The sequence below is a fragment of the Strix uralensis genome, chromosome 13, assembly GCF_047716275.1.
Source record: "Strix uralensis isolate ZFMK-TIS-50842 chromosome 13, bStrUra1, whole genome shotgun sequence".
NCBI classification, from domain to species: Eukaryota; Metazoa; Chordata; class Aves; order Strigiformes; family Strigidae; genus Strix; species Strix uralensis.
This window is the reverse complement of record NC_133984.1, coordinates 14,396,856-14,424,472: the sequence shown is the minus strand read 5'-3', so window position 1 is coordinate 14,424,472 and position 27,617 is coordinate 14,396,856. Positions and strand designations below refer to the sequence as shown.

Below are 27,617 nucleotides of genomic sequence, written 5' to 3'. Positions count from 1 at the left end.
TGAGTAGTTTATGGCATTTACTGTTGTTAAACTGCAATTTGATCAAGGATTAAGACAGCACATGAGTAGGGCTCAGGCGGCTGTCCCACATGTTTTGGAGGGTGCTGGTTTCACATCTGCTTTGACTGAATGGTGGAGTGTCTCACATTAACACAATCCACCACCTATTAGCAACTGGGTGTATTTTCTAAACTGTAGAGGTGGATGTGTGACACATTTATGGGATGGACTGGAAGAGAGTAAGTACAGTAGGAAAACGAGAAGAAACTATGGGGAAAGAAGAGGGGTAGTAAGTGAAGCTACAAAAAATATAACCATTAAAATAGTCATTAAAGGTGGCTACAGTGCAAGCAGTATTTCTGACACATTCTAATTATACAGTGTTTTTGAAATTATGCAGGAAAATCCATGCAACAGCAGATTGTCAACAGATTTATAACCATTCTACAACCACTCATTACTAGCTCAACATAATGAGACAAAATACTAAAGACCTGTTTGGTTTCTTAGAAGGACATGGAAATTTAGAGACACCTAAACGAACAGTATGCTTGCCAAAAAAATGCTACCAGAGTTTTTAAATGCTAACAAGGATGAAGCAGTTACTTAAAGTACAAGAAAAGGAAGTAATTAGAATCTTGAAGTCCTTCTCATCTTTTCAAAAAATACAACCACAAAGTTGCAGTTTGTTTCTTTTTTTAATACTAAGGATTCTGACAAAATCTACAAGAAGTCTGAGTAAATCATTGCTGTGCTTATTCTGAAGCACTTCGCCATTTTAGATGCCCATTTACAGCGCATTTGTAGACAGCAGGAAGGAGACTTTCAGAGAACTCTTAAAATCTGGATGTATATGCATTATGGCTCCCAAAGTTCCAGAAAAATTCCTATCTGTACATTGTATAATGTCTAAACTGTAGTTTCTTATGCTTGCCTATATACTTCAGTTGCTTTAGCCCTATCTAAAATACACACAAGGCTAATCTCATCAGCAGATTACGTTTAACAAGCTAGAGAGAATCAGTTAATTTAAAACACTCTCCATAGTCCATGAAAATCTGAAGATACAGCCTTTCTTCAAGGATAAATTACTATTTTTTTAGCTCAGTGCAAAATATTGATTTCCACATTACATGCTTTTTACACAAGCCTTTTATCCCTCTCTCATTGCAATTAATATCATTCAGTTCAAATGAAGTAATCAAAGCACTGCAACGTAGGATATCTCTAAACTTTTATTACAGCTGCATGCACACACAGAAGCCACATAGTATGGCTGGTATAACAGCCTGGTGAAATAAAAATCCCTTATGATATACTAGCTTGGGCTCAACACCATACTAACTCAGCTTCTGGATTGAAACCAGTTTATTCCCACTGAGTGCACAGCATGCACCTGCCTGCAAAAAACATTTCCCTTAAAGAAAGGCAAAAAAGGGAAAGACAGCTAGGAGATATTGCAGTGTCCAGAACATACCTGGTACACAAGTCTTGCTAAAGTCTCTAATTATTCATTTGACCCTTTCTTTTTAACAAATAGAGTAGGATAAGATCTAGCGTTTGAAAAAAGCTGGGAAGCAGCTTTCAAGTTGTGCAGAAAGGCTCCAAGGGACACCATCATGCAGCCCTCCAGATTAGAAAAGCTGGTTAAATACACTGCATGACTAATGGGTAATTTTTAAAAAGTGAACAAACAAACCAAAGGAAAACACAAAAAAAAAAAAAAAAAGTGGGAAAAAAAAGAACAAGTAGGCCAAGCCAGAGCTATTTAAAAGCTTTCAGGAAAGAAATCTGAATGACATGATGCATTTCATAAAGTCTGCCTGCACTTACTTTGCTGTATTAGCTGTGAGAATAGTTCCAGCTTCAGGACTATTACAATAATTATGTGGGGGAGTGCAGAAAGGAGCTGAACTGGGGTTGTATTTCTGAAAATTTACAAAACATACTGTCACAATTTTCTAAACAGAAATTAGATGTTGCTTCCCCATCTTTTAAAACCCCCTGGTTGTGTAGCACTGAAGTCAGATAAAAAGAGTTGTCAGCTAAGCTATCAGTCACTATGTTTTAGGGTTTGAAATTATCTCTTTTCATGCATCCAGGAAGGCTGCTGTTCTAGGCATAACAAATTACAGTAAATTGAACTTTGGATACTTATGCAGGCAAAACAAACTGATAATCTTGAAAGGAGCAGGTATAACAGTGTCACAGACTTTCCAAGACTCCATGCTTCCAAATACTACAGAATCTTCTTAATCTGCACAGTCGTTCAGTGCACACAGGAAAGTCCGGCTTCGTCTACTCTTCAATAGGAAGCAAAGCTTACAGAGCACTCTGGCTACTGGCAATATCATGAAGACCACAGTGAAATTAGAAAATGTTCTATTTAAAAGTAAGTTTACTACTATGAAGTGTTTAAAACCTGAAGTCTTAATTAGAATGTTTTAAAAGAAATTAATACAGAATGCTTTGTAAATTGTTTCATGTAAATGTTTATTCAATTAGGAGCTGCTCTTGCAAGGTCCACAGGATCTATGCCTCACAAAGGTAAAGCAAGTCAAACACACTCGTGAAATCCTGTGATTTTATGCTTTTTAAAATTAGATTGTAAAGCTAGTCTCCAGTAAAAAGAACATACGGAAAGGATGCTGGATTAAGGGTAGGAAGTACAGAAACTACTGCTTAGTCTCAACCTTTGTAACGTGCTACTGTAAGCAACTTCCCCCTTCTTAACCTCTGTCTCCGAGATCACCAAGTGTTCACAGCTAGTTCATCCAGCTGAGAACAGCTCTGCAAGATTTCTCCTGACCTTGAGTTTCTCTCAAATGACCTAGTAACACATGTAAAAGCAAATGTTTAGCTCTCAGTATTTTACAGCTTTCTGGCCCTCTAAAAGAACAAACACAAACAGATCTACAGTTGTACTCAAGGCCCAGTGTTTACCACTACTGTTTTTTGTGAGTTGATAGTAAGATTTTATCATGGCCTTCACACATCAAACAGCAGAGGAACAATACTGTAAAAAGTGAGGAAGTGGATGCTGACAGAAGGCAAAACATAACACTAGATTTATGAACAGGCTGTAACTTCAGATATTACACATGTACAGGTTAAATAGTCACAGAGGCATGGGAGTAAAATTCAGACACAGGGCCCGTCCATGAATCTGAATGTGTATACATTCACAACTCAGTGCACAAGGTTAAGTGGATAGATCATAGAATGGTTTGGGTTGGAAGGGACCTTTAAAGGTTGTCTAGTCCAACCCCCCTGCAATGAGAAGCGACATCTTCAACGAGATCAGGTTGCTCAGAGTTCCATCCAACCTGACCTTGAATGTTTCCAGGAATGGGGCATCCACCACCTTTTTGGGCAACCTGTTCCAGTGCTTAACTACTCTCACTGTAAAAAATTTCTTCCTTGTATTTAGTCTAAATCTACCCTCTTCTGGTTTAAAATCACTACCCCTTGTTCTATTGCAACAGGCCCTACTAAAATGTTTGCTCCCATCTTTCTTATAAGCTCCCTTTTAAGTATTCACTAGGAAAGGAACTGAAAATATAAAATATGACAAGAAACAAGACATAACGATCTACAGTGCAGCCCTTTATTTTGGCTACAAGTCTAGGCATCTCCCAAATTGACATCTATAAGAGCAAATACCGAAAGCCATTTATTTTTTAATAGGAACAAGATACTAAGTGATGTGCATATAAACACAGAAGAATTCAATGTACTAAAAGCATTTGCTCTAAATCCTGATTAAAGAGCAAAATGAGAAAGATTCAATAATATAGAGCACCTCTTGAACTAGCTAGACTCTGTTATTTTAACATCTTTTCCCAGGTATTCATATGTCATTTTTAAATTCTAACAGCTCTGTAGTAGAGGTCCTCTAGTATAATTAATATATAGTTTCAACTAATGAATATACTGCCCATAGTTTCCTCAGTACTCCATGGCATACCACAGTTAGGATCTCTCATTTTCCCAGGGACAGTGAAGTTATGAAATCTTAAAGCTTATAGACAATCTGGGATCAAAACAGACACCAGAACAGCAGAAAAACTCATCCACGTGGTAGTTCAGGACTTCTGTAAAATCCTAAAAATCATTCAAAGGAAACCTGTGTACTATCCACCTGGGCTGGTTGTTAACTGCAGGCTGGCTGGCTGCTTTGCATAGGCTTACAGCTCCAAACTGCTGCGAGTCCAAAATCTGGAGAATGCATCAGTAACTACCCATCACACTCACAGTATTAAGCTAGAGTACAAATGGCATGTGGAAGAACCTTGCACAAGGTGACCTACCAACTAGTTTGTAAAGGGTTACACAAGGTTCTTCCCCTAAAACAAAGCAGATTATTCTCAACCTGGGTTTTACATGCAAAGATGAATATTTGTTTCCTTCAGCTTAACAAGTCAATCAATAAGCAGAGCACTGCTGGGAACAGAAGTCTGCTTGGCTAGATCTACTTTTGTCCTCCCTTGCTTCTACTTCCTCAGTGATACCTTTCCAGCTCTAAATGCTATTTCTCTGATAAAGCTAAAACAAAGTTTTACAAATATAGGTGAAACAGCAGTAGGGCAAACATTATACAGCAGTGACACAAAAGCCCTGCTTGAACTGAATAGTGTAAATTATTGAGGTGGCAAATGGAAATGTATTACTTACAAATGATTCAGTCACCTCTTCTCTAGCACTGAAGTTAATAATTATATCCACGCTGTACTGATTCAGAGGAGTAGAATAGTAGAATTAAGACTACCACCAATTTGTATACTGGATTTGAGTTCTTCAGGCATGTCTTACTGGTTTAGCAAACACTTAGACATGAATCTAGGGGAAGTGTCCCTAATTGGCTTACCAAGAAACACCAATATTTCTGCTAAGAGCTTACTACAGACTCTTCAGAAAATTAGCTGTCAGAGAGTAAAAGATCAGATCTATGCTTCACACCTCGCTCCATTCTAGTGTTCTGTTTTGCTTCTCCAACAAAAAAAAGTTATTGTCAATGGATCAAAAAACCCCAGACGCCTGACTCAAAAACTCAGTTCTGTAACTGACTGTCTCAGCCCCCCCCAAAGCCAGCAGGCATATTCTGGATTCGATGATGCAGTCAGATCCATGGAAATTCAGCAATCCTTGAGCTCTCTCCTCTGTCCATGACCATGCATATGCCACAGAACTACAAAGACTTTAAATATTTTTGAGACAGGAGCTATGCATTTTTCATGAAGGGTAACAAAATGCCTCAATAGTACTTTCTAATTCACCCTCCCAGTTAATTCTGCAGTTGCTTGCAAAAAGAAAACAAAAACTCCTAAAGTTCATGGTAAAGATAAGGGCTAGGAAACAAAATCAAGTCAAAGGGACACAGCAGAGAACCAGAGCTCTAGTCGGTAGCTCCTGGCTATGGATGTGTCTTGCCATATGGTGTCAGCAGCCTTACCAAGCAATGGATCATATTCAAATGACAAGTATTTTCCTGTGAGTTTCCAATCTTCACAATGCTAGAGTTGCCACATGAATGTTATGCAATCGCTGAAAAAGGGATGGTGCTCATATAAAGGAAATGCAATGATGGCAAGGCACAGGAAAGCTGATCTACAGTACAAAAATCTGGAAATTATTTGGGGCGGGGGATATGATGAAAGTTATAACTACACTACTGTCTACTAATGAGATAGGGCATTGACTTTAATTTTTAAAGAGATATTGCAGAAGAGTGGAGTATCTGAGACAGAAAGTCAGAAACACCAGTCCCTGTGATGCTGACTGACTGAGGTGTCTGAGAATGTCATAAACCTGTGTTTCAGTTTTCTAGCCTGAAGCACAGATGATGACTAGAAGTGCTGGTAAAAACTGTGCATTTTACTAAAAAGATGTACTGTACAATCACTACACAGTAACATAATCCTGAAGAAAGTAGTTTCCCAAAGGGACTTTGTTAATGTAATTAAATGTTTTTATACAGAAATCTTAGGTTTTTCATATTTGCATTACAGCAAAGTGAACAGTATTTTTACTTTCTGGACATTCATTGAAGTAGATGCAAATAAACTGATTCAATTTTAAAATACAGTACCCAGACCTTAATTTTCCTGGGCTAGCTGAAGGAAAAAATAGTGAGATTGACAGTAAGTTTAGCCAAGCTATACATGCACCCAAAACACTGATGCTGAAAAACTCCATAGCATTTGATTAAACAGCTATACAAGAAGTTTGGAATCAAGTTTTATACAATTATTTAGTGCTAGCAGCACTGCTCAACATTTTCTGCAGAGAAATTAAACAGTAAGTTCTCCACTTGAAACAAAAACAGTAAGGTGAACCTGCTTCTACAAAGCTGCAATCTTGCAAAAAGTCTCGAAAAAAACCCACAGTACTTCAGAAGGGACATCAGTAGGCTACAAGTATCTGCTTAGCTTTCTTCTATCATCCCAACCAGGATCAAGGTAAGCGCAGGAGCAAAAATGAATTCAAGATTGAGTAGGTATAGCCAAAGTCTCTAAAATCAAATCACTAACACTGGAATGGCTGTATTCAGGTTTGGCTACATACTCATAGAAAAATGCATTGCTTTACATTTGCCCTCTTAATCTTGAGGGTCAGTCAGCTGCTCTCAGGAATGCATCCAAAATATCATATGAGATTGAGTCAATCACTCGCCTTTGGGGTGCAAAACTCCACAATGAAGTCATGGTTCAACTACCTCTCATGATCTTAATTTCACCTGTGTTTGTGATGGGAAGTTAAAAATACAAATTATGTTGACATCAGTGAAGTATGAAGTTCTGGGAAGCCTGCAATACTTAAAACTTTAAGATCTGGTCTCCATTGCCACAAATTAAAAAAAAATAAAATTAATGTCTCTTGTTAAGAGTATTACTATGAAACTCCAAACACGCAGCTCTGTGCAGCACCACTGTGGTTCAGTTCAGCTGGATCTCAAGTTAATCAAAAGCGGTAGTCAGTACCTACGTGGAAAAGAAACAGAAAAACCCTGCACCCTCTACACACATGTGAAATCAGTCTCGGCAAGCTGGTATGCAAGAGCCCCTTTTGCCACTGCAGCCTGCTCTCTGGTTTGCTACTGTTTCAAATGAGATCTACAACTGAAGTTCGACCAGTTGGAGCAATTAGGGACTATGAAAAACAAAATATCAGCCTGATTCTAAGTGGGATTTTGGCAATTCGAACCCCTGTTATAGTTTATACTGATTAAACTTGTTACAGTAAGAATCTTGGTGAAATATTTAGATGGTGTATCATTAACAAGATGCAATATTTTATAATGAGTCAGCTGTGTTTTAGTGCTAGACAAACCACTTGCTGGCCTCTATTTACGCAGCAACATAACTTCATTAAAAATTCTGCATAATCATGCAATTATCAGTCTCGCTCTTGCTAGATTTTCATTGGTAATATGGATGATACCCTGCTATATACATTCATGTGAAATGATTACAGAGCTTTTATAACTAGTATAACCACCTTTAAATTGAGCTTAGTTATCACAACAAATGACTCTGATCTGAGCCAGAGAAAGAATTGATGTTCAATAGTTTGTTTAGTTCCTCCCTCTCTGAAAGAAAGCATCCACCTGCCCTAGACACATTTCTGCCAGCGGGCCGGCAGCTGACACACCCACCACAAGTGAGCGAGTTGTCGTTTCTGGCAGAGGGCTCCGCGCTCCCCCAGCCACCCTTCCCCACCCGGCATTGGGGCCTAATTACTCCAAAACCGTCAAAACAGCGGCGCTGAGCAGCCAGGCTGGCACTCCCTGCTCAGCTACTACCGCCTCGCTTGTCCCTTCCTTGGCACAGCCCCTCCCGCTGCGGCCCCCCCCGGCGCCTCACTCGGCTCCTAGCGCCGCCGCTGCGGCCCGGCCGTGCCTTCCCGCAGGGGTGCGGGCAGCGGGGCGCCCCGCCACCTCCCCCAGACACCCCTCTGCCCGGACAGGCGGCGGTGCCTCCCAGAAACCCTGTTTTTTAACTACTTTTACTGATTCTTATGGCGCCTGGCCGCGGCGGGGCCCTCCTCAGCCCCTCGGCGCGGGGCCGGGGCCGGGGCCGCTCCCGCCCGCCGGGGCCGGCGGCGGGGTCCCCCGCCGGCCGCCCCCGGCGCCCCCCGGGCCCCGGCACAGCGGCGCCCGGCTGGCCGCGGCTCTCACCATGGTACAGATGGAGGCGAGTCTCCGGACCGTCATCAGTATTTCCATCCGCCCGACGCGGCCCCGCGCCCCGCGGCCGCCCCCGCTGCCGCCGGCGCCATGTTGGGACGCAGCCGCCCAACTGACAGCGGCAGCCGGAGCCGCAGGTGGCGCAACCTCCAAACGGGGCCGGGCGCCGGCGGTGCGGCGCCCAAACGGCGCCGGCTGCGCGCCGCGCCGCGCCCCGAGGGGTTCCCCTGTCTTCCCCCCCCCCCCCCCCTCCCCGCAGCCCTCCGCCTTCCCCGCTCGTCTCCCCTCACCCCCGGGCGGCCGGAGCCTGCGGGGCCTCTTCGCTCCAGGGGCCGAGAGGGCGGCGTGTTGCAGGCCGACGTCCCGGCAAGGCCTACCTCAGGGTCACCGCAGGGCTGGGCTGCGGCTTCCCCCTCAGCCGAAACGGGGCCGGGGACACCCTGCTCCGGGCGGCTGTGGGGGTGGCGGGGGCGCGGGATGTGCTTCGGTTCCCTCGGCCCAGGGAGATGGCTGGAGGCCCCGGCGGGATGGCGGTGAAACTGGAGGAAGGCACCGTCCCCACAGGAACGGAGCTGGGGGACGTTGCCAAACCCCCCAGCGAGGGAAACCACGGCCCCCCCAGAGCCCCAAAACGGCTCGAAGGTGCATGCTCAAACTCTGCAATTCCTGAGACTCTTTTTCAGTGGTTGTCAGCACCCACAAATGGGTTCTTACGACAATGCCCAGTGCGATGATGGAGTCAGACGGTGGTTTTGCACCGAGTAATCCTTTGCTGTTCTGTACCATGCGTCCCCGTTTCAGCAAAATCACAAAAAGGGCTCTTTCAGAGCACAGCACTACAAATGACAACAGTGTCTATTGTAAACCCAGGAGGAAAAGGAGTGAAAAATGTTGCCAACTCACCATATAACACTTCACGCAGTGCTTACCAAAAGCAAATACACGTCAGAGGGAAATGTCCCTCATGAAGCCAGGGATGGGTAGAAATGGTTGTCATCTGTCTGATTAAGATCTACGGAATTGTGTCAAACCTGGAAGGAGCCTGGCTCATATTTTGTATTAACTATAAATTGAGTGCTGTTGAAAAGTGCTGATGGAGGTGGCTGGAAGCCCTCTGTTCATGCTGTGCATGAAGTACACCGTCAGTGGTGCTAGGACTGTTTCCACACACCACCCCTGATTCCAGCCGTGACCTTGTGGGAATATCTGTGGGGACTGGAGGATGGTTCAGTTACCAAAGCACAAACTTTTTTACGAGGCCAAGATGTTTCCATTCTATTTGAGTTGCTCGCCCGCAGCGATGTTCTCTTATGCACATTGTACTTTTCATGTCATCTACTACAGGCTCCCGAGGGAGAGTATTCAGCAACCTAAAAAAAAAAATCTTTACAAAATATGCTAAAAGTGAAAAAGGACACGTGCTTCTTACAGGGTTTCCATGAACGGCAACACAACAAAATTAGGGACAGGAAATACAGAAATAGTGAAATTTGTACCATGTTTAACCAAATTGAACTATATATTTAAATGATCGCCTCCCTTACATCCCAAAATAGAATCAAATATGATTTATCACAGCTGTTGCAATAGCATCTGAGGACACTTCCTTTCCCTCTGGCCTCAGGATCCGAAGAACTTTGTGCTGGGTACAATTATGGTACTAAAATGGCAGTCTTGTCCCCAAACAACATCTTCTGAGGTTACTGCTGAAGCAGACCGCCAAAATTTTATTGCATTTTACCCATGATCAGGCTCCACACAAGGTGAAATCCCAAGCACAGCTGGCTCCCCGTGCCCATCACATTCAAGTTCTGTTCCTTTCTCAACTCCTGCAAAGATGCTTTTTATTTGCCTTTCCCAACTATGAGGGTATTTAGTTACTGGGAGCAAAAAGGTGGTTGAAACACTACTTTTGTTTAGTGTGATGTGAGAACTGGCCTTTGGGGCCCAAGTTTGCAACAAAGAACAAAGACGGTCAGACAAAGCTGCAAAGATCAATCTGTTGTTGTTTGGAATACGTTCAGGAGCGGGGGATGTGTACACAAGCCGCCAGCTACAAGTTTTATCACAACATCTGCCAAAGCAACCGGCATTTCCCCAGCACCACATTTAGCATTTCTGCTCAGAAATGAGCCGTACTTCTCCAGCCATGTCGCCATAATGTCAATATACTGTACAAAACCACCTGAGATACACTGGAGGCAAATGTAACTAACCGTTACAAGTAGATGTTTAGAAGAAAGCTCATTTTTGCCAGTGCTAGGCAGAAGAGCAAAGAGTGACAACAATCATCGTTTCCCCAACATGATGGGATCTTAGCAAGATCACTCTGGCTCTGCTCGTCTGTTACTCCTTTTGTAAAATGTATGAGGAATAATTGTATCCAGTTTTAAAAGCAATTTGACATCCTCATATGAAAAGCACTATGGTAATGGCAAATATTTTTATTTTTAGAATGCTTCATCTCTGAAGATGTGTAGGAATGCCAACAACAATAAAAATAGAAAATCTTATAAAAACTATAGCCAAAAGCAACACAGACCAATAAATAAATCTGCAAAAAATTTGGTGTGGAAATAACACAATCTCTGTGCAACATGCAAAGGCACATATCTTTGCATGGAGCAACCCAAGAAGCAGTTAGTGAAATCTCCAGAATCTTACAAATGTTTTCAAAGTTGCTCTGAGTTTTGCAAACATTCTCCCTTTAATTTAAGCTATTGTTTTTCCAAGAGAATTTGAATTTAAAACATAGCTTTCTTAGCTAAATATAAGTCCATTGTGCACAAACAATGAAAGTGTCTTTTAAAAACAATACTTATTCTACATGCCAAGGGTTATATAATCTCAAATAGTGTGAATCCTTCTGCATGGTTTCACTCAGTGAAAAGGCTATTCTGACAATCTAGAAAATCAGATAAGTATCAGATTTGAAAACCTCTGGCTTTGATTCTACATCTTACTTGAATTCTTTCAGAATTAGAGCCTAAAAGTTATGATTTTGGGGTGGTGGGGAATGAGCTTGAGAATAAATTTAAAACTTTTGGAGAATATGCTGCATTTTTTATTTTTACTAAAACCCATTCTCTCCAGACAGAGGTTTCTGCACACAGTGGAAACAGGCTTTGATTCGAAGCTCAAGAAGCCTGGGCTAGTGCATAAGAAATTTAGACTGAACCATATTAGCAAAGGAACTAGAAATTGATTGGTCTGCTTCCAAGATGCATTCTAAAACTGCTTTCACATTTGTTTTAAACAACCAGAAGCCATCACAGCTGCCAAAAGCAGCAGTTCAACATTTCCCCCACCACTGGTCTTTCACTCCTTTCCCCCACACATCTCCTCTCGTGTCAGCACCAGCATCCATACAGGCACATGGTAAACAGCTTTTCCAGTCTTTCCTGATACAGCAGCTGCTCCAGGCCCATGATCAGTTTTGGTGCCCTGCTCTGTGCCGTCGCAGCCGCCACTATGTTTTTGAGATGCAGAGAACTGCATGCCACACTGGCAATGGGGATGCTCTGAGGGTCTACATAAGCAGCAAAATGGTACCCTATGTCTCCTTCTCCATTCCCCTGCCAAGAATACTCAACATTTTGTTGGCTTATTTTGCTGCTGTTGCACACTGAACTGACAAGTGTGGACTGCCAGTGATGACTCTAAGGTCTCTTTCCTAATTTATGAGTGCCACATCCAAGTTCAGCATCGTTTAAGCATAGTTTATATTCTTTTTCTCTAGATTAACTTACATTTATCTAGACTAAAGCTCACCTGCTGACTTTATGAGCACTCACTCACTTTTGTGAGAACCTTCTGGAGTTCCTCAGCACTGGCACAACATTTAGTTATTCAAAAGGACTTCAACTTTTGTTTCTGTGGATTGTGTTGCCTCTCTTTTGGAGCAAGCCAGCAGATCTGTATTATTCTAGGAAAGTCTTTGCTCATATGGTATATTCTCCAGGATCTTGCTTAACTTACCTGGCTTTTTTTTTCTGGGCTGAAACTCTTCTGGCCACCTAGAAGCTGACAGATATATTACTGTTTGTTTTTATAGAAGGACTATTGTGATGAATACTTTTATATTACTCACTAACATATGCTTTTAATAGCAAATGGTAACAAAGGTTCCAACATCATATACTTAGAGAGGTGGACAGTTACAGACTGCTGCTAGCTAATCCCAAAATTTATTATGTGTCCAGCTCAACAACACATTTCAAAGTGTCCTGTTAATTGACCACAAGATTTTGAGCATTTTCCTATTCCTCCTCTCATTTTGCCTGTTCTTACAAAACTTGTGTGAGATTAAAGCACCCTGGTAATGAAATTTCCTGGAAAAGATTTTTCAGTGTTTGGGTGTTTGCAAAAATCTGGAAGCAAATTTACAGAAGATTTGAAAAACATTCACATAGGAGCCATGTCCCAAAAGACACATGATCTGGTGGCTCTCTCCCAGTACCATGAGCTGGGTAGCCCTCCAGACATTTTGTTCCACCTCTTCATCAGCTGACTGTGATGATGGTCAAAGTAATAACACTTGGTGCTTACACAGCAACTCTGCACAAATACTGCTTCAGAAGTAGTTTTTAGAGGGGAAACAGAGCCTTAGAAAAGTGACACATCTATAAATCTGAATCTTGTGCCTATTTCACTGGACTGCTGTGCACTGAAGCTGGATTTTTCTAAAGCCAGTTCACACTTAGCCTGTCCTCTGTGATGCCGGTATGGAAATTGAGATCATTTGACAACCTGGCCTCCAGTGCTTCGGGAAGGTGTAGTCATCTAGAGACCTGACCTGATTTCTCATTCTCTTGTGCCAGTTCACAACCATACCCCCGGCCTCTAAAACCTGCTGGGGAGAACTTATGTGTGTGCTGTGATTGAAAGCAGTGGCGTGAAAGCAACTGGGCAGAAAAAGTCTTTTTGGTGGCTGCAGCCTCTACATAATGAGCCATGCCTACCTTCTGCCTGCTAGGAGTGTACAGAAGACAGGAAAAATCTGCATCCTCAGGTCTCCATGATCTGTGGGTGGATTAGCTTGTGGTGCCACTTTCCGTTAATATCCACGTCTCCCACACAGCGTGACAGAGTACACGTCTCAGAAGTATGCTGCCTGCACCAGGCTTGTCTCTTGCCACTGCTGCCTAAAGCTGCTCCTGCCCCTTGCAGACCTCTTTTGAGAAGTTTTTCAAAGATGAATGCTCTAACTATATTTTCTGTAGTTTAATTTACATCTGGTTTATATTATTTGCAGTTTTGCTTTATCTGGGTCATTCCCTCCCTACTGCTCTTCCCTTTTTCTTCCCTCCCCATTATCCTTGATAACTGAGAGTTGATTGCAGCTAGTGTACGGTTACATGCTGTCATCCCAACAGACCTTGCAGCCGCCAGCTGTCTTAAAACTATGCTGAGTTTTCCTATAGAAGTCATTCTTTCTTCATTCCTTCTCTCTGGCTCGCTCCACTGAAGGATACGGAGTCCTTCGTCAGCCTTCTCAAGTCTGTCGCCAGCCCGAAATTCACTTTTCCATGTTTGGAGAAACTGCAGTGTCCCAACCCAATGCTAACCCACATTCCAGCGGGCCATTAAGACTAACAATGTGTATAAACCAGCAGATCAAATGTATCCTGGAGGATACACGTGAGCTAGTATTTTGGAATAACCCCCAGCTGCCTAAAAACTGTGGGGGGGTGGAAAATGTGTTTGTTTTCCTGAAGGGGAGTGTCCCATCAGCTTCGGCACTCTGAAGGGGCCCAACTGCAGGACACAATAGGACAGGGAGAACAACAGAGCATGGAGTTGGAGACAATTGAAAATGCAAAGAAACTAGACAGGCAGAATGGGATTATTCAAAGTGGAATTAGAGCAGAGCACGAGGGTGACTGTAACTTGCTGAAAATGCTACCGTGATGACTGTGAAACTGAAGAATCTCGTTTTAGTAAAGAGCCAAGGGGCAGCGCATAAACCAGGCAGTGGGGAGAGATAAAGCAGCGAGCGAGTGAGGGAGCGTGGTTGATGGAGGCACCCGCTTGGTGCCCGGCTGGAGGAATGTCATGGTTTCACTTGTGATTGGCTGGGGAATGGAGGAGTCAGTTTTCACGGGGGCTGATCAAAAAGTTCCCTTTTGCTTTCCAAAGTTGCAGTCTGAGCAGAGGCATCGGGAAGAGGAGGCCAGTCACTCTAACATTCCTCAGGAAAGCTACTTAAATGAAATGAGAAGGCTTCTCTATCCAAGGATATACAGCCAACAACAGACACCGAGAAGCTGTTTTCCTTCTTTTCTCCCCCAACTCCTACCGGAGTTGAACAGCTCTCATTTCTGGCATGCGTCTCATCTCTCAGGATACTATGTCACAGTATTCTACTAACTTTCTCTTGCTCCCCATACCAGAGTATCCTGTATTAGACTGCGTGCCCAACAAAATCATCAAGCTCGTGGTATTGGGTGGCAGTAGCGTTGGCAAGACAGGTAAGTCCACAGGTGTAGTTCCATGCTTTTTCTTGCTGCTGTACTTAAGAGCTCATTTGCAGCTCAGATAGAGCCAAGGCTGTTAAAAGCCTTAACTGCTGTAGCTTGAACATTTTAAGTTACTTTTTTTTTGAAAATGCACTGAATAATTTGTGAGGCAGATTTGCGGTAGGTCTGTGTGAGCAGCCAACGGGAGACGGCAGTTACAAGGAGAGGGCACTGTGTTGGTAGCTCTGTACTCACAAATGATTCTACTTAGCCTTGTGCAAATTATTTAACCATGTCTAAATTTCCACACCCCAAAAAAGGGACTACTAGTGGTTTTTATTCTCCTGCTGTAAATGTTTTATGCTCTGCAGACAAATAACTGTACAAGATGTGTCTTCCTGTATTATTCTCCAAAAGAGAGAAGAAAAGAGGGTAAAGCGAGCATTATTGCTTTTGAAAATATTATTGCTTTTGATTTCAGAAATTATTAAGGCCAGATCTGTTTTACTACATCTGAGGTTCCACAGGACTCAGTAAAATGTTTGATTGCTTTGGATTTGAAGCAGTCACATTTTCATATTATTTTTAAAAGTAGTTTGTTGAAGACAGCTGCACAATCAATTTCATTTAAGGGTACTAAAGAGGTGAGCCAGTATCCACTGCGAGAAAAATTATTGTTTTAAATGAAATCTATGATAGAGTTGTTTGCAGAATAAACCCTTTTATTTAACTGTTAACTAAGAGGCTTTGCAAATGATTAGGAATCTGATGAGATGAGAACACTACAAGAATATAAGTTACTGTTGCCATGATGGGATTTTAAGTGTTATAAAGTGATCAAGAAAAAGGAAAATGTTCTAATCCAACAGTGTAAGAAAGCACCGCAGGTTAAGATGGATAAGAAGGCTCAGGGTGCTGCAGCATGACCCATGTGTGCAGAGCACATGCAGTTTGTTTGCTGGATGTGATTAGATATCACTAATGGGTTTCATGAGGAGGACTGAGGATTTTTAAGGCTGGGAAGAACTATTACATCCATCTGCCTCACTTCTTACATGACACAGAAGTCTTAAATGTGGTACTGGGATTAGTTTCAGTTTATTGGCTTGTTACTCTTTTTCTAAATTATTTCAAACCAAAAGTCAGATTGTTATACCTGCAGTACAACAAACAAACCTCCGTATCCTACACTGAATAGCCACACTGAATTTAAGGGTTAAATTCCAATACAAGTTGTGAAAAACTGTGCATTAGGTATCACAGCCTGACCCCAGATCTTTTTCTGTGAGTGTTGAGAGAAACATTTGCAGAATAATATGTGAGCAGTTCAAAGATTAACTTGGTTCCATATATACTAACTCTTCCAGTAAGATATTCCATGTGTTCTGCAAAGATTGGTTTTGGTTCACATTAAAGACCCATATTTTTTTCATTGTTTTACAGCTCTGGTTGTACGCTTTCTCACAAAGAGATTTATTGGAGACTATGAAGCCAATACTGGTGAGTCTGCTTTCTACTGCAGTACTGCAGATAGCCTGAAAAGAAATCTCCTCTGTTTTGTGACTGGTGCATATTACAGGAAAGCCAAGCAGTGTTAGATGTCCATAAGGTGCATATTTTCAGTTAATAGCCTCAAGCTATGAAAGCAATAAATCAAAGGCTCATTATTTATGATCCTTTTAGCTATTTTTTTTTCCAACTTGATGGAAAAGGATCGGAGTAAAAGGTTTGCTTGGGGAAATACCTATACTAAAATGCAGCCTCAAGGAACAACTTGCATATCGACTAAACGGCAGAAACCCAACGCTGCTCTCTCTGCAACCCCAGGGAAGGCAGAGGAATTCCAAAGTGCGTAAAAGGCAGTTCAGAAATTTTTTTGTGTGCTCCCTTTTTTCAGTGGCTTTTATGACAAGGGAGACTTCCAAATTGAAGTCTTCTTTCTATAAGATAAGCAAAGTCACCATGCAAACTGTTTCTACTGCATTTCTTGTTTAATCCTGACACCTCAGAGGATGTGTTCATGTGAACTGTTTAATTCACAGCCTCTGTTCTAAGAAAGTGCCAACTGTATTGGCCCATGTTGTACAAAGGATCTATGTACACCGTGCTCATATCTACTAGCACATTCCACACATAGGCCATCTCACAGTTTTTGGGTGAAGGAGGACAGGATTCAAAGCAGTGATTGCTTCACTTTGGAGGTGCATGCTGAATTTAGAATGATGAGTTAGGAAAGGAGATGGCAGTACAAGGCACCTTTGATCTCTGCCTGTCTGATGAAATACAGTCTGAAAGCTCCTCCTTACAGCTCCCTCTCACTGACCCTAAGTAACCTTGATGGTTGGCTGCACTACTTCTCTTTCTTTTCCTTCATCTCTTCTGTGGGAGACTGTATATCAGTTAGACTTCTGAGCTTTGCAATGGATTGCTGCCAGAGACATTGCTGAGAACCACATGCTTTTCTCATTAAGCTACTAGTCCAACAACCACGCTATAGAAGAAATAAATATGCCAGAAATAAGAAACAGGTGGCAGTGTATTTGTGATCATTCAACCATGCTTCTCCTTCAGTTGGGTATAAGGCAGAGCACAGACAGTGTCTGGAAGTACCTGCTCTTTTTTCTGCAGTGCATTAGAGTAGGAATAATATGTTGTCTCATATTGGTTCAGGGGTGCAGTATCTTCCCACAAAACAGTAACATCTTTTCAGCTTAAAATCTGATATGTTTTCAAAAAAAAAAAAAAAATCCCAGAAGGGCTAGATCACTTCACAGAGTCAATATTAAAACATAATATGATAATGTTGGATTCAGATGCAGCAAACTTTGCCATACTAAATTTCCTTATATTGTAAGTGTTTCTATGAGCTCAGAGACTTTTCCACTGGAATCAAAACACCTGTTTCCTTGAACCAAAGACTATTTTCAGAAGTGATGGCATTATTGTCATTAACTGACCTTCCTGTTAATCTGAATTCCTTACTCTCCGATAGACAGGTTTTCTCTATGTTTGAGATGAAGTACATTGTTTTAGATGCAGCGGTGACAATTGTATTTGGACAAGACTGAAAGGCTGTATACAACAGCTATGGACATAGCATTTCTTCACATATCCATGTGACTGCTATTAAGTCCTAAAGAAAAGTGATAATGGCATCTATCTCTGAAGCTGTCCTTATCACAACCACAGATAGCTTGTAAGATCAAAACTTAAGTTTTCATTGTCACTTAACCCACATTCCAGTAACAAAATCAAGTTAAAGCCCAGAATGGTGATGGTTTTATTAGGGCTGGATCAGTCCTAGATGGTTTGAACTAGCATTTGGCCCTGAATATGTGTCATTCAGATTAACCAAAGTCAGATTCAAGTGTCCAGTCTTTGGGGATTTCAACCAAACTCTGACTGCTAAGGCCAGACAAATTCCAAAGAGTCTCTGGGCAATTTGTATACAGTCACTTCCTCTGTGTCCAAAACTAGAATACTTTCCTTTTTTAAAAACTTTCAGAAAAATGGAATAGGAAACAGCTCACTCCTTTTACAGCAACACCTGGATATCTTGGTTTGAGATATATGCAGTCCACATTTTTAAAAAGTTAACAATATGGATTGGAAACCAGAATGGGATTTATGTGCCCACTTTGACTGATTCAATACAGAACGCCACCTTTCCCAGATACCATCCTAGGTATACATTCAAAACATCTGACCACACAGCAAACACAAAACCAGTTTACTTAAGTAAACAGCCACACAACCGCTCTTGTGCCATTCACTTTTCTATAAGCAGCTACATATCATAAGCCTCAAAAATCTGGATTTTAACAGTTCCATTTTGCCTTTATGTACTCTTTCTTCTTTGTTACAGTCACTGACTCTAATGATCTTACTTTTCCACCAGGCGCTTTGTATTCAAGAAAGTTCACCATAGATGGGGAACAGATCTCTCTACAGGTGCAGGATACTCCCTTTGTTTCATTGGAGGTAAAACATCTGTTCAGTACATTAGTAGTTTACAACAGTTATTGACTCTTGTTTGTTGCCAGCACTTTCATATATAAGCAACTCCATTTAGTCAGCAGAAAAATACCTGGTCTCAAGCCCAAATGAAGACTAATGGGGGTACCTTAAGCCCTACCAAAATGAGCCCTTGAAGTGGTTAAATCAGGCTCCTTTAAGAGTAAGTCAAAATTAAAACAAATCTGTTTCAAACACATTACTGCATCCCAAGCCTAAATAGCAGTAAAATCATAACCTGGCTTGCTCCTGCCAACTCCTTGATTATTTCCTGTAAAATGGTTTCTGTCCCTGTGTGGCAGAAAACTCACCTGTCTGGAGGCCCAGCTGGCTCATCTTAGACCTTTCTGCACACCCAGAATTGCTCTTCTCTAGAAAAGTTTTCTTTCCAAGGGGACAGGCCTCACAACACTTATTCCAACTAGGGTGCTTTTCAGTGGTTTCCTTACTTCTGTGAGTTTTTTTAATTTTACTTTTATTCATTCCTTATTTTTAAGGTGTTAACATTTATCTACATCCCTCTTTCTATCAGTGTTTTAGATATTCTAGATTTAATATTTGACTAGGAACCTGTTTCTAGAAATATTTTTCCAAGCAGGACTTAAGTTTAAGATGTCTTTTTTTGAAGATCTGCTTCACATGCAGAATAAGAGGATGAAAATAGTGTCAAAGCATCAGGAAATGTAATGAAACTTGTCTTTACATGAACGATGGAAATCTCATGAGAGTAATAATTCCTATGCAATAGCTGAGATTTCATGATAAAATGATGTATCCTCTTGCTACCATCAAACCTAAACTTCTAGATTTGACCTTAACCTCAGTTTAAGGTCACACTTGGCCAAATATATTTCTGGATGGGAACACCACCTTCTCTCATCCTCTTTCAGGCTAGCCCTGGACAGCTTTATATACCTTGTTTTGTCTGCACAGACCCATGTGTGCATGGGCTCATTTCTGTGCTGTAGAACTGTTCTATCCTGAGTTTACAGAAAACGATAAGTAAAGTTCCTACAGCCTCAGTTTCCATTTCCATTTCCTCCGATCACTGGAAGTAGATTTAAGCAGAAAGCCTTGACAAAGTTCCACACTCTCTACTGCTGGGGGTGCACAGAGCAGAGGAGAGGACCCCTTATTTACTCTGGACACTAAGAAGCAAACAAAAGCTGCTATGGAAGTTCTCCAAATATTCAAGTGGGACTTAATAGTACAAAGGCCCTGTGCCAGCTTGCTTAGAGAGGACCTGCAAAGAGAAGCTGTGGGTGGTGATTAGGCACAATTGGGACTGCCTGATAAACACTTAACAAAGGGAATCCTCTCTCTGTTCTATCCCATGGAGAAAGGAGGGAGTGAAATAATTTAATGCCCTCTTTCACCAGATATATGTTTATTTTCCAGTTTCCCTGTTTAATTAAGACTGTGCCCTGTAGTTCTGTGACTGTAGCCAGAGCTCCACAAAATTTAGTAATGCCAACAGCTGAGGTTTTTTAGTCAGAAACGATTTTGATTTAGTTAGGAAGGAGTTTCATTTTCTTTGTCCCAGTCAAAGGTCTGCACTGTTTCAACAGTTCCCACAGACACACTTATCTTAGCCTGTATCTCTGTTTGCATCAAATGATGTATATGAAGTAATTTGAAGGGACTGTTCCTGAACAGGACTTGTTAAGACTGAGAATAGGTTGGATTTTCTGTTAAAACCCTTAAGGAAGAGAGTTTTTTGCATTCTGCAGGCCGAGTACAGTGTTTTGGGAGGAAGTCACGTGGAATCACTCAGGATTCTAGCCACACTGGAAATGTTAATGTTTAAGAGAGAAACAGAAGCAAACAGATAACTGGTTTTGTTAGGTGATTCATTGCTGCTTGGTCTATACATGGCAAATGACTGTGTGTTTCAAAATTCATTCTGGAGCAGAGATTTCCATTTAAAAAGTAGCCCATTACCCTTTGATTTTCCTGAATAAAGCATTCCGTTGGGGATTATCCATCCATCTCACTACTGGGTGGGCCTAGCTGGAGTAACTGAGAATTTCTGCTCATTAGGGCTCTCTGAATGTACACCTTCTCCAAAAAACATTTTCAAACGCTTGCCAGAGCAATTAGTTCTTTTTCCCCATGAAAGGAGTTTGCTGGTGAAAAGAAGCTAGCAGGACTTGAAGGGTGGCTAATTATCTACAGATTGGCTACAAACCAGACACCAACAGTGAAAATTGCCCTTCTTCCCACAGCCTGCCCTGTCCTGGCTTAAGTTCACACTCACTGACCTTTTAAACAAGGCTGCTAGTGAGGATCCTTCTGCATTCCATGTGCACTTCTGTTGGGTTTTTGGATTTGAGGATTTTGGGGGGAGAGAGGACTGATAAGAGCATCTGTTAAACAATTTCACTGCTAACAGGATTTAGTGTTACTGTGAGCTGGCAAGGGCAAAGAACTATTAGGTATGATGAGCCAGTGTCTCTATTGGCAATATTGATATATTTACGAAGGGCAATTAGTTAGCAGAACTCCTGTTGAAAGTTGTAAGCCTAATTTATACTCTGAGCCTTCAGAAATTCTGCTTCCTTCTTCTCACAGAAGAGCCTTGTTGGTAGTCCTTTTTTTACTGTCTGATCTACCATAAAAGAACTGATCAGTTTTACTGATTCTTTTCCACTTCTTCTTCCTGAAGTTAGGTTTAAAATTCATATTTAGGTGTCTAAACAAAAGTAATCCGTTTTGGAAGATGGCTGAGCACATGTAAACTCTGCTAAAATTAATGTGAATGGCAGATATATATTCTATAGATAAATAGATAATGGAACATATGTTCTAATAGTCTTACTGAAATTGATGAAGATTTCTTAAATAGAATTTAGCAATAACAATAATAAAAGTTTGGGCTCTATATTCATGATGTTGAACTCCCCCTAAAATACACAAAAGCCTCTAATTCCTACCAACTTCATCAAGAGCTGAATACTGAATATACGTAGTGCTTGTTGGATATGAAAGAAATTCCAAAGTTCCAGAAAGCCTGTAATATTAATGTCAGTTCTTACAAACCAAGCATACCGGCAGTAACTGCAGCAGTGATCTCCCTATCTGGTTGGGCTACGGGCCAGCACGGATAACAAAGAGTAGAGGATTAGCTGAAAATAGCTTCATCTTGAAAAGTGAGTTGATCTCTTTTCAAGCCCCACAGTATTGTATTCAGCTTTATATTCCCAATGCTGGTGATTGTTATGGCTGTCTGAGTAGGAGTGGTGGTGGACTGAACAAATGTGTGACCAGCAAAGCAATAATACAAACCCATTGCTGCTCTACAAATGAGCAGTGAGGTTTCACCTCATTTTCAATTCCGGCAGTTAGTTATTTGTAACCAATTGCTTTTTTGAAGTAACTTTGCCTTTGACTAGCCGGAGACCTACATGGCAGAAAAACCTATCAGGCTTCACCAAACAGAATTAGTGAAAACCCTCATCCATGGAGACACTGAATACAGAATTGGAAAAAGCCCTAAAAAAACACCTTGGGGGACAACCGGCTCACTTGCACTAGTGTGACTAGCCTGCTGAATTTGAACATTCTTACTGTGCCCATCACAATTTTATCCACAATAAAAGAGCAGTTTCTGTCACGCTGGTTTAGTACAATAGAATACGGAACAAACTTTTCAGTATCAGTATTTTGGCTGTTCTCTTGTTTTCAACCAATTTGCTCTGACCCCTCCCCACTCCACATTACTGCTTACCTGTAATATGTTACTGACACAGCGGAAGTTTCTCCTGTCCTTGGTACATTCCCTGGCAGTCAGAGAGGTTTCTGCCTGTACATTGAGAAACAGCCACACATTAAAACAAAGCTCTGAGTAGCTAACAGTGCTGTATGACTGTTTGCTCTGTCTGCTCCCTATTCTCAGTTTTCTAATCTCACACCTCTTGGTTTTGACTGCAGGATGACACTGACAGCATATGCTGCCAAGAGCAGATAAACCGCTCAATCTACTGGGCAGATGGCTTCGTTTTTGTTTACTCCATCACAGACTATGAGAGCTACCGAGTCATCCGTCCCCTACACCAGCACATCCGCAAGATTCACCCGAATGCCAACATTCCCCTGCTCCTGATGGCGAACAAAGGAGACCTCCTGCGAGCCAGGCAGGTGTCCTCCAAAGAAGGACTGCAGCTGGCCAGTGAACTGGGAGGTACTTACTATGAAGTTTCAGCCCGGGAGAACTGTGAGGGAGTGCATGAAGCCTTCCAGCAGCTTTGCCAGGAGGTCAGCAGGATGATTGGGAGCTGCAATGGAGAGAAACGAAGAGGCCTCCACCTTGTCCGACCCAAGTCTCCAAATATGCAGGACTTAAAGAGACGTTTGAAACAGGCTCTGACTTCCAAAGGGAAATCTGCCACTACGCTTTGATGTAGCTGACAGAAATTATTTTCCACAGCCCTGAAAAAAAAGGCAAGAAAATAAGCTGGTAATAAGGGGCATTGCTGAAATTCAGCAATCAGGTTGTGTGAGAGGCTCTTTCATTTTGTCTTTACATCTTCCTTAAAAATCCCGTCCTCATTCAGCAAAGGAACTTACAGAATTTGCTCTTTGGGGCAAAAGAATTTAGAAACTGTGATTTAAAAAATAGATTGTCCCAAATTATTTCCTTTTTGAAAGGGACACAGTCAGATAGTCTAGGCTTAACATGTGGATTTTATTAATAAAGGTAATTAAATCCTACTTTTAAGAGAAGTGACTTATCTTGGGGATGGTTGTATTCCCAAACATAGGCAATAAGCTACAGCAAGACATGAGGAGAGTGATGTGAGCTATACTGAGCAAGCAAAATTTACCAGATTTGCTTAGTCACAAGACTGGAAAATAAAGGCAGAAAGTAAACGAAGAGCATAAATAGTGAAAAGTAGTCATTGAAAGCTTTTAAACTGCAGTTTAGAAAGTGTTCTTAGCAACTTGGGGAGAGATGTGTTCATATGCAAGCTTTAGCCTTACAGTGTCTCTTTAAAGGGAGATTTTATAAAAATCACTATTTTTTCAGATTATTTTCCTTTGAATGCATACTGACTGTTTCTGAAAGTGATTATATGGGCAAAATACATATCTGTACCAGCATTTTGTAGTCAGTTTCTCAGTGGCATACTTCTCATTTTTCTGTAGGTTTCCTACATGGCAATGAGAGGGACAAATAGCACAGTGTGGTTTAAAACCTGCAAAAAAATGGACTCTATTAATCATGAGCAAGGAGGTGACCCAAAACTATTTAACTTTTTTTTTCCCCCAAACTAGTTAGATTTTACCTTCAAAATAGTGTTTTAAAGAAACAAGGTCTTCACATAAAGTATATTTAATTCATTAGGTTCCTTTTTTTTTTAAAGACGAAAAGGTTTTATGATGCCTGAAATTTTTGGCTTTGGGAATTCATCATTATTTGCCTTAAGAACAGACTTTACTCAATACCTCACAACACATCGAAATCACCAGTCTATCAATACATATTTCACTGGCAGCATCTCACTGCATTCTGTCTCAGCAAGTACAAAGGGATTTGAAGCTGTATGCTGTAAGCTGGCCTGTTTCATGGTATCAACAACAACATGAAGCATCCATCATTCTATTCTCAATGAGAGTGGAAAGAAACTGGGTTGGACCATGTAAAAGTCATGATGCAACAATCTCTTCTTTAAACAGACCATATGAGGTCACAGGACCATGAAAAGAAGTAAAGCTCAATGATTTACACTCAGGAACACAGAGGGGAAAACCCTAGTTTAGTGGATATAGAAAAACACTCCCAGCTGCAGTTTCAGCTGGCAATACTGAGCTAAATCAACCTTTTACTCATTTTGAGCAGCAAAAATGTAAATTGAATCTGATGATTATTTATATAGCTCAGGGCTTGAAAATGTATTTTATATTTTTCTTGTCCCTATATTAGACAACTCTTTTCCTTATGACCTGGATTTGCTCTATCTACAGCTCACTTTCTGTTTTATTTATTGTTTTCCACAGCTGGTCATCTGAGAATGTCTTGTGTTCTGATTAATTTAAAATTCTTTTATTCACGTAAAAGAACTGCACTTTTTTTTAAAAAATTAGTTTCAAGTGGTAGTAGACCATCCAAATAGCGACTCAAACAGTAACAGGATTTCTACTTTAGCTTATAGTTAATTAACAATTTGATGTTTGAGCAGTGTCATTATTCATTGCAGGCATTTTTGGTATGGTGTTTATTAACACAGAATTTCAATATCTTAAATTACTAATAGCATAGTTCAAATACCAAATCTAAAGATTCAATAACATGAAATAAAGCAAACAGTTTGTGAGACACACAAACTGAAAATTGTTTAAAGTGGAAAAATTATCACCAATTGTGAATAGCAATTAAATATTTTACCATCCCAGTACTGTATAACAAGGGCTAAATTTGCTGAAGACATTAGGTGCTCTAGCCTGTTACATTTGTTTGTAACTTACTCTCTCAGCTCTAATCCTTTCTTATTTGGGAAGAAAGTTCAATAAATTTCAAACCTGTCAATGTTTTATTTTCAATAGTGAGTAATAAAAACATGCAAGGTCTTTCCTGAGTAGCGTATAAAATGGCTCCTTTATGTCTCACATCTTTAAATGTTCCTTGTTTATTCTAGACTAAAAATATATTTTTTTCCCTTCTTATAACCTAATACACCCTGCTTTGGAAGTATACACAAATATTCCTACATTTGTACTCCTACATAAGTAAGTATTCCCACATTCCTGTGGCACTGGTGGGGAAAAAAAAGTCTATATTTTAGCTAAGGCCAAAAAATACTGAAACATTTAAGTCTTCTCCTAAATACTAACATGTGGCAAACATTTATTCTGCTACAGAAACTTGAGTACAGTATTTCCTTTGTTCATTGACCAGCAATACAAATCCTGTAATAGCTTTGATACTGGTTTTAAGCCAGGACATACCATCTACAGAAGACAATAGAGCTCAGCATTTTTATTAGCAGTACTTAAGCACCAGAACACACGGCTGAAGCTAAGCAAGGCTAAGGAAGGAGAATAGTAGCATGAAAAGCAGAGAGAAGAGAATGCTATAGAAATAAGTGCCTAAAAATAATCATGTAAAATATCAAAGATTAGTCATGTAGAACCTGATCCTGAATTAGAATCCTCAGGCTGACAGGGAAAAACATATATTCTACTGAAGGTTTAAAATTAAGCCTCTAGAGGGAAGGTACTTGACATAAAGTCAAGAGAGAAAAGGAAGAAAATATGAGTGTTTTGGGGTTTTTTTTATATCAAGGCAAATTCTCAGTTATAGTGGTTAAATTCAGATTAACTCAATTGGAAGCAATAGCAACAAGCTGTAGAATTCACCTTCTCTTTTTTTTTTCCCACCCCCTTCATTCTCCTGAGCAGTTTAAATCTTGTGCACCATCTGGTTTTCAAGATGGTTTACAGCTGGGTTTACTTGGGCACAAAGCAGTTGAGTGATTTGCCCCAAGGTTACACAGCTGAGCAAGTACTTGAGAGGAACTCAAAAACTGTGTCCTTTGTAATTAATTCCCAACTCTTTACAACAACTACCAGACCATACCACCTCCCTCAAGGTATGCACAAAGCACAGCGAGTTGTATTACACAAGAACATAATTAAAAGTTGGAAAAAGTTACTTAAATTACAAGCTATGTTAGGAACTGATGGAGCAAAGTATTACTGACATGCTGGGACCATGCACAATTATGGTAATACCAAGACTGACTTATGAGTTATTGAAGATCTTTGTAAATGGTTATTTTCTGCAGTATTTCTGTCAGTTGCATTTCTCACACGTTTCCAGGGGTTCCCCATGGAAATACAGTGTGACTTGGGAGATGGGAAAATCAGGCTCCATTTTTAACTTTTCCTGTGACTTGCTTGATGATCTTGGCCAGACCTCTTAATTGAAGTTACTGTGTCTGTAAGTAAGAGGAAGGATATTCACACATATTTGCCAGGCACTTCAGCATCCAGGGGAGGGAATCGCCAATGAGAAATAAAGGAATTGCCCACATTTGCAGTAAGGATGGCTTAAATCTTAACATCTGAATTTAGATCTTGATTCTGGATTCCTTAAACTCAGAGTTGTTTGGATCCCACATTTACAACTGAAACATAGAAACAAAATGGAAAATTCAGATCTTGGTTTCAAGGAACAGTTCAGACAGAAATATTTGTATCCAGGGTACCTGGCTACTCACAGGATTTATGTCAGGCATACAAATGAAGAGGAAAGAGTAACTTTCTGAAACATCGAAAGAAACTTAGTCTGTACCAGAAAACAGTTGTCTAATTGTTTTACAAGGCAAACTGGAAGGCTGCCAGTTTATTGTTACTGCTGGATTTCCCCCTGCCCACTGGCAAGCTACACGACTTTGGGTCAAAATCACACTGACTCTGCTAGAGCTGCAGCTATGTTTGCAGAGCCAGCACATGACCCTGAAGCAGCAGAACATGACATATTTGCTAGTATTCAGCTGTTCATGTATTTTCTGAGTTCTTGGGAGCTGTCCCTATTCCTTTGGGGCTAACACAGGAAGGCCATGCAATTAAAAATTTAAAAAGATCTCCAGTTTCACTCTAAAAACCTCAAAAGCAGGGACAACAGTGCTAGAAAAGACAATCCAATATATCACCTCTGGAGACAAAGCAAGACTCTTCCTTTGATAACTTTTTACCCCTATTCTCACTGGCTCTGCCCTTCTTTGCCCCTCTCAATTCATGCCCTTGTTCTCATGTAATTTTGCAAGCAAAAACTCCTGTAATTGTTCTTCCTTAGGCTTAGAAATATATATTTTGCTGTTTAGTTTAAAATTTACTTCCAAATATTTATTTTCCAAACATGATTTATAACAAAAGAAGAGTGTCTACCTAGCCTTTTGACCTTATTTACCTAAAGCATTTTAAAGCACATCTAAACGAAGTCGGTACAACTCTGTATT

At 40.8% G+C, this 27,617-nt stretch overlaps 2 protein-coding genes across 4 annotated transcripts in view; one reads left to right on the top strand and one right to left on the bottom strand.

Annotated features, from left to right (window-relative positions):
• The window catches only part of LOC141949061 (ubiquitin carboxyl-terminal hydrolase 12-like), a 32,375-nt gene extending 24,048 nt beyond the window's left edge, over positions 1 to 8,327 (bottom strand). Inside the window, exons 1-2 of one of the 3 annotated variants that reach the window (XM_074882229.1) lie at positions 8,177 to 8,204; positions 6,893 to 6,980 (exon numbers count right to left, since the gene is read on the bottom strand). Coding sequence is in view for 1 of the 3 variants with exons in the window: in XM_074882230.1 (XP_074738331.1) it covers positions 8,177 to 8,224 (48 nt within the window). In the remaining 2 variants the exon portion in view is untranslated. Of the gene's footprint in view, positions 1 to 6,892; positions 6,981 to 8,176 lie in introns of all 3 variants that reach the window. The other 2 variants (XM_074882228.1, XM_074882230.1) reach the window with 2 other exon arrangements.
• Positions 8,328 to 14,199: 5,872 nt separating this feature from the next.
• LOC141949178 (ras-like protein family member 11A-like) lies at positions 14,200 to 25,232 on the top strand. The gene is made up of 4 exons (XM_074882448.1): positions 14,200 to 14,655; positions 16,087 to 16,143; positions 18,542 to 18,624; positions 22,588 to 25,232. The coding sequence occupies exons 1-4, from the start codon at positions 14,511 to 14,513 to the stop codon at positions 23,053 to 23,055; spliced, it is 753 nt and encodes a 250-aa protein (XP_074738549.1). The 5' UTR covers positions 14,200 to 14,510; the 3' UTR covers positions 23,056 to 25,232.
• Positions 25,233 to 27,617: the final 2,385 nt, after the last annotated feature.

What these genes read in the sequence shown, in the direction of transcription:
- LOC141949178 (XM_074882448.1), top strand. Translation starts at nt 14,511, where the DNA reads ATGCGTCTCATCTCTCAGGATACTATGTCACAGTATTCTACTAACTTT. An exon ending in CAGTAGCGTTGGCAAGACAG is followed by an intron (nt 14,656 to 16,086) that starts GTAAGTCCACAG and finishes ATTGTTTTACAG; the next exon opens with CTCTGGTTGTACGCTTTCTC. An exon ending in CTCCCTTTGTTTCATTGGAG is followed by an intron (nt 18,625 to 22,587) that starts GTAAAACATCTG and finishes TTTTGACTGCAG; the next exon opens with GATGACACTGACAGCATATG.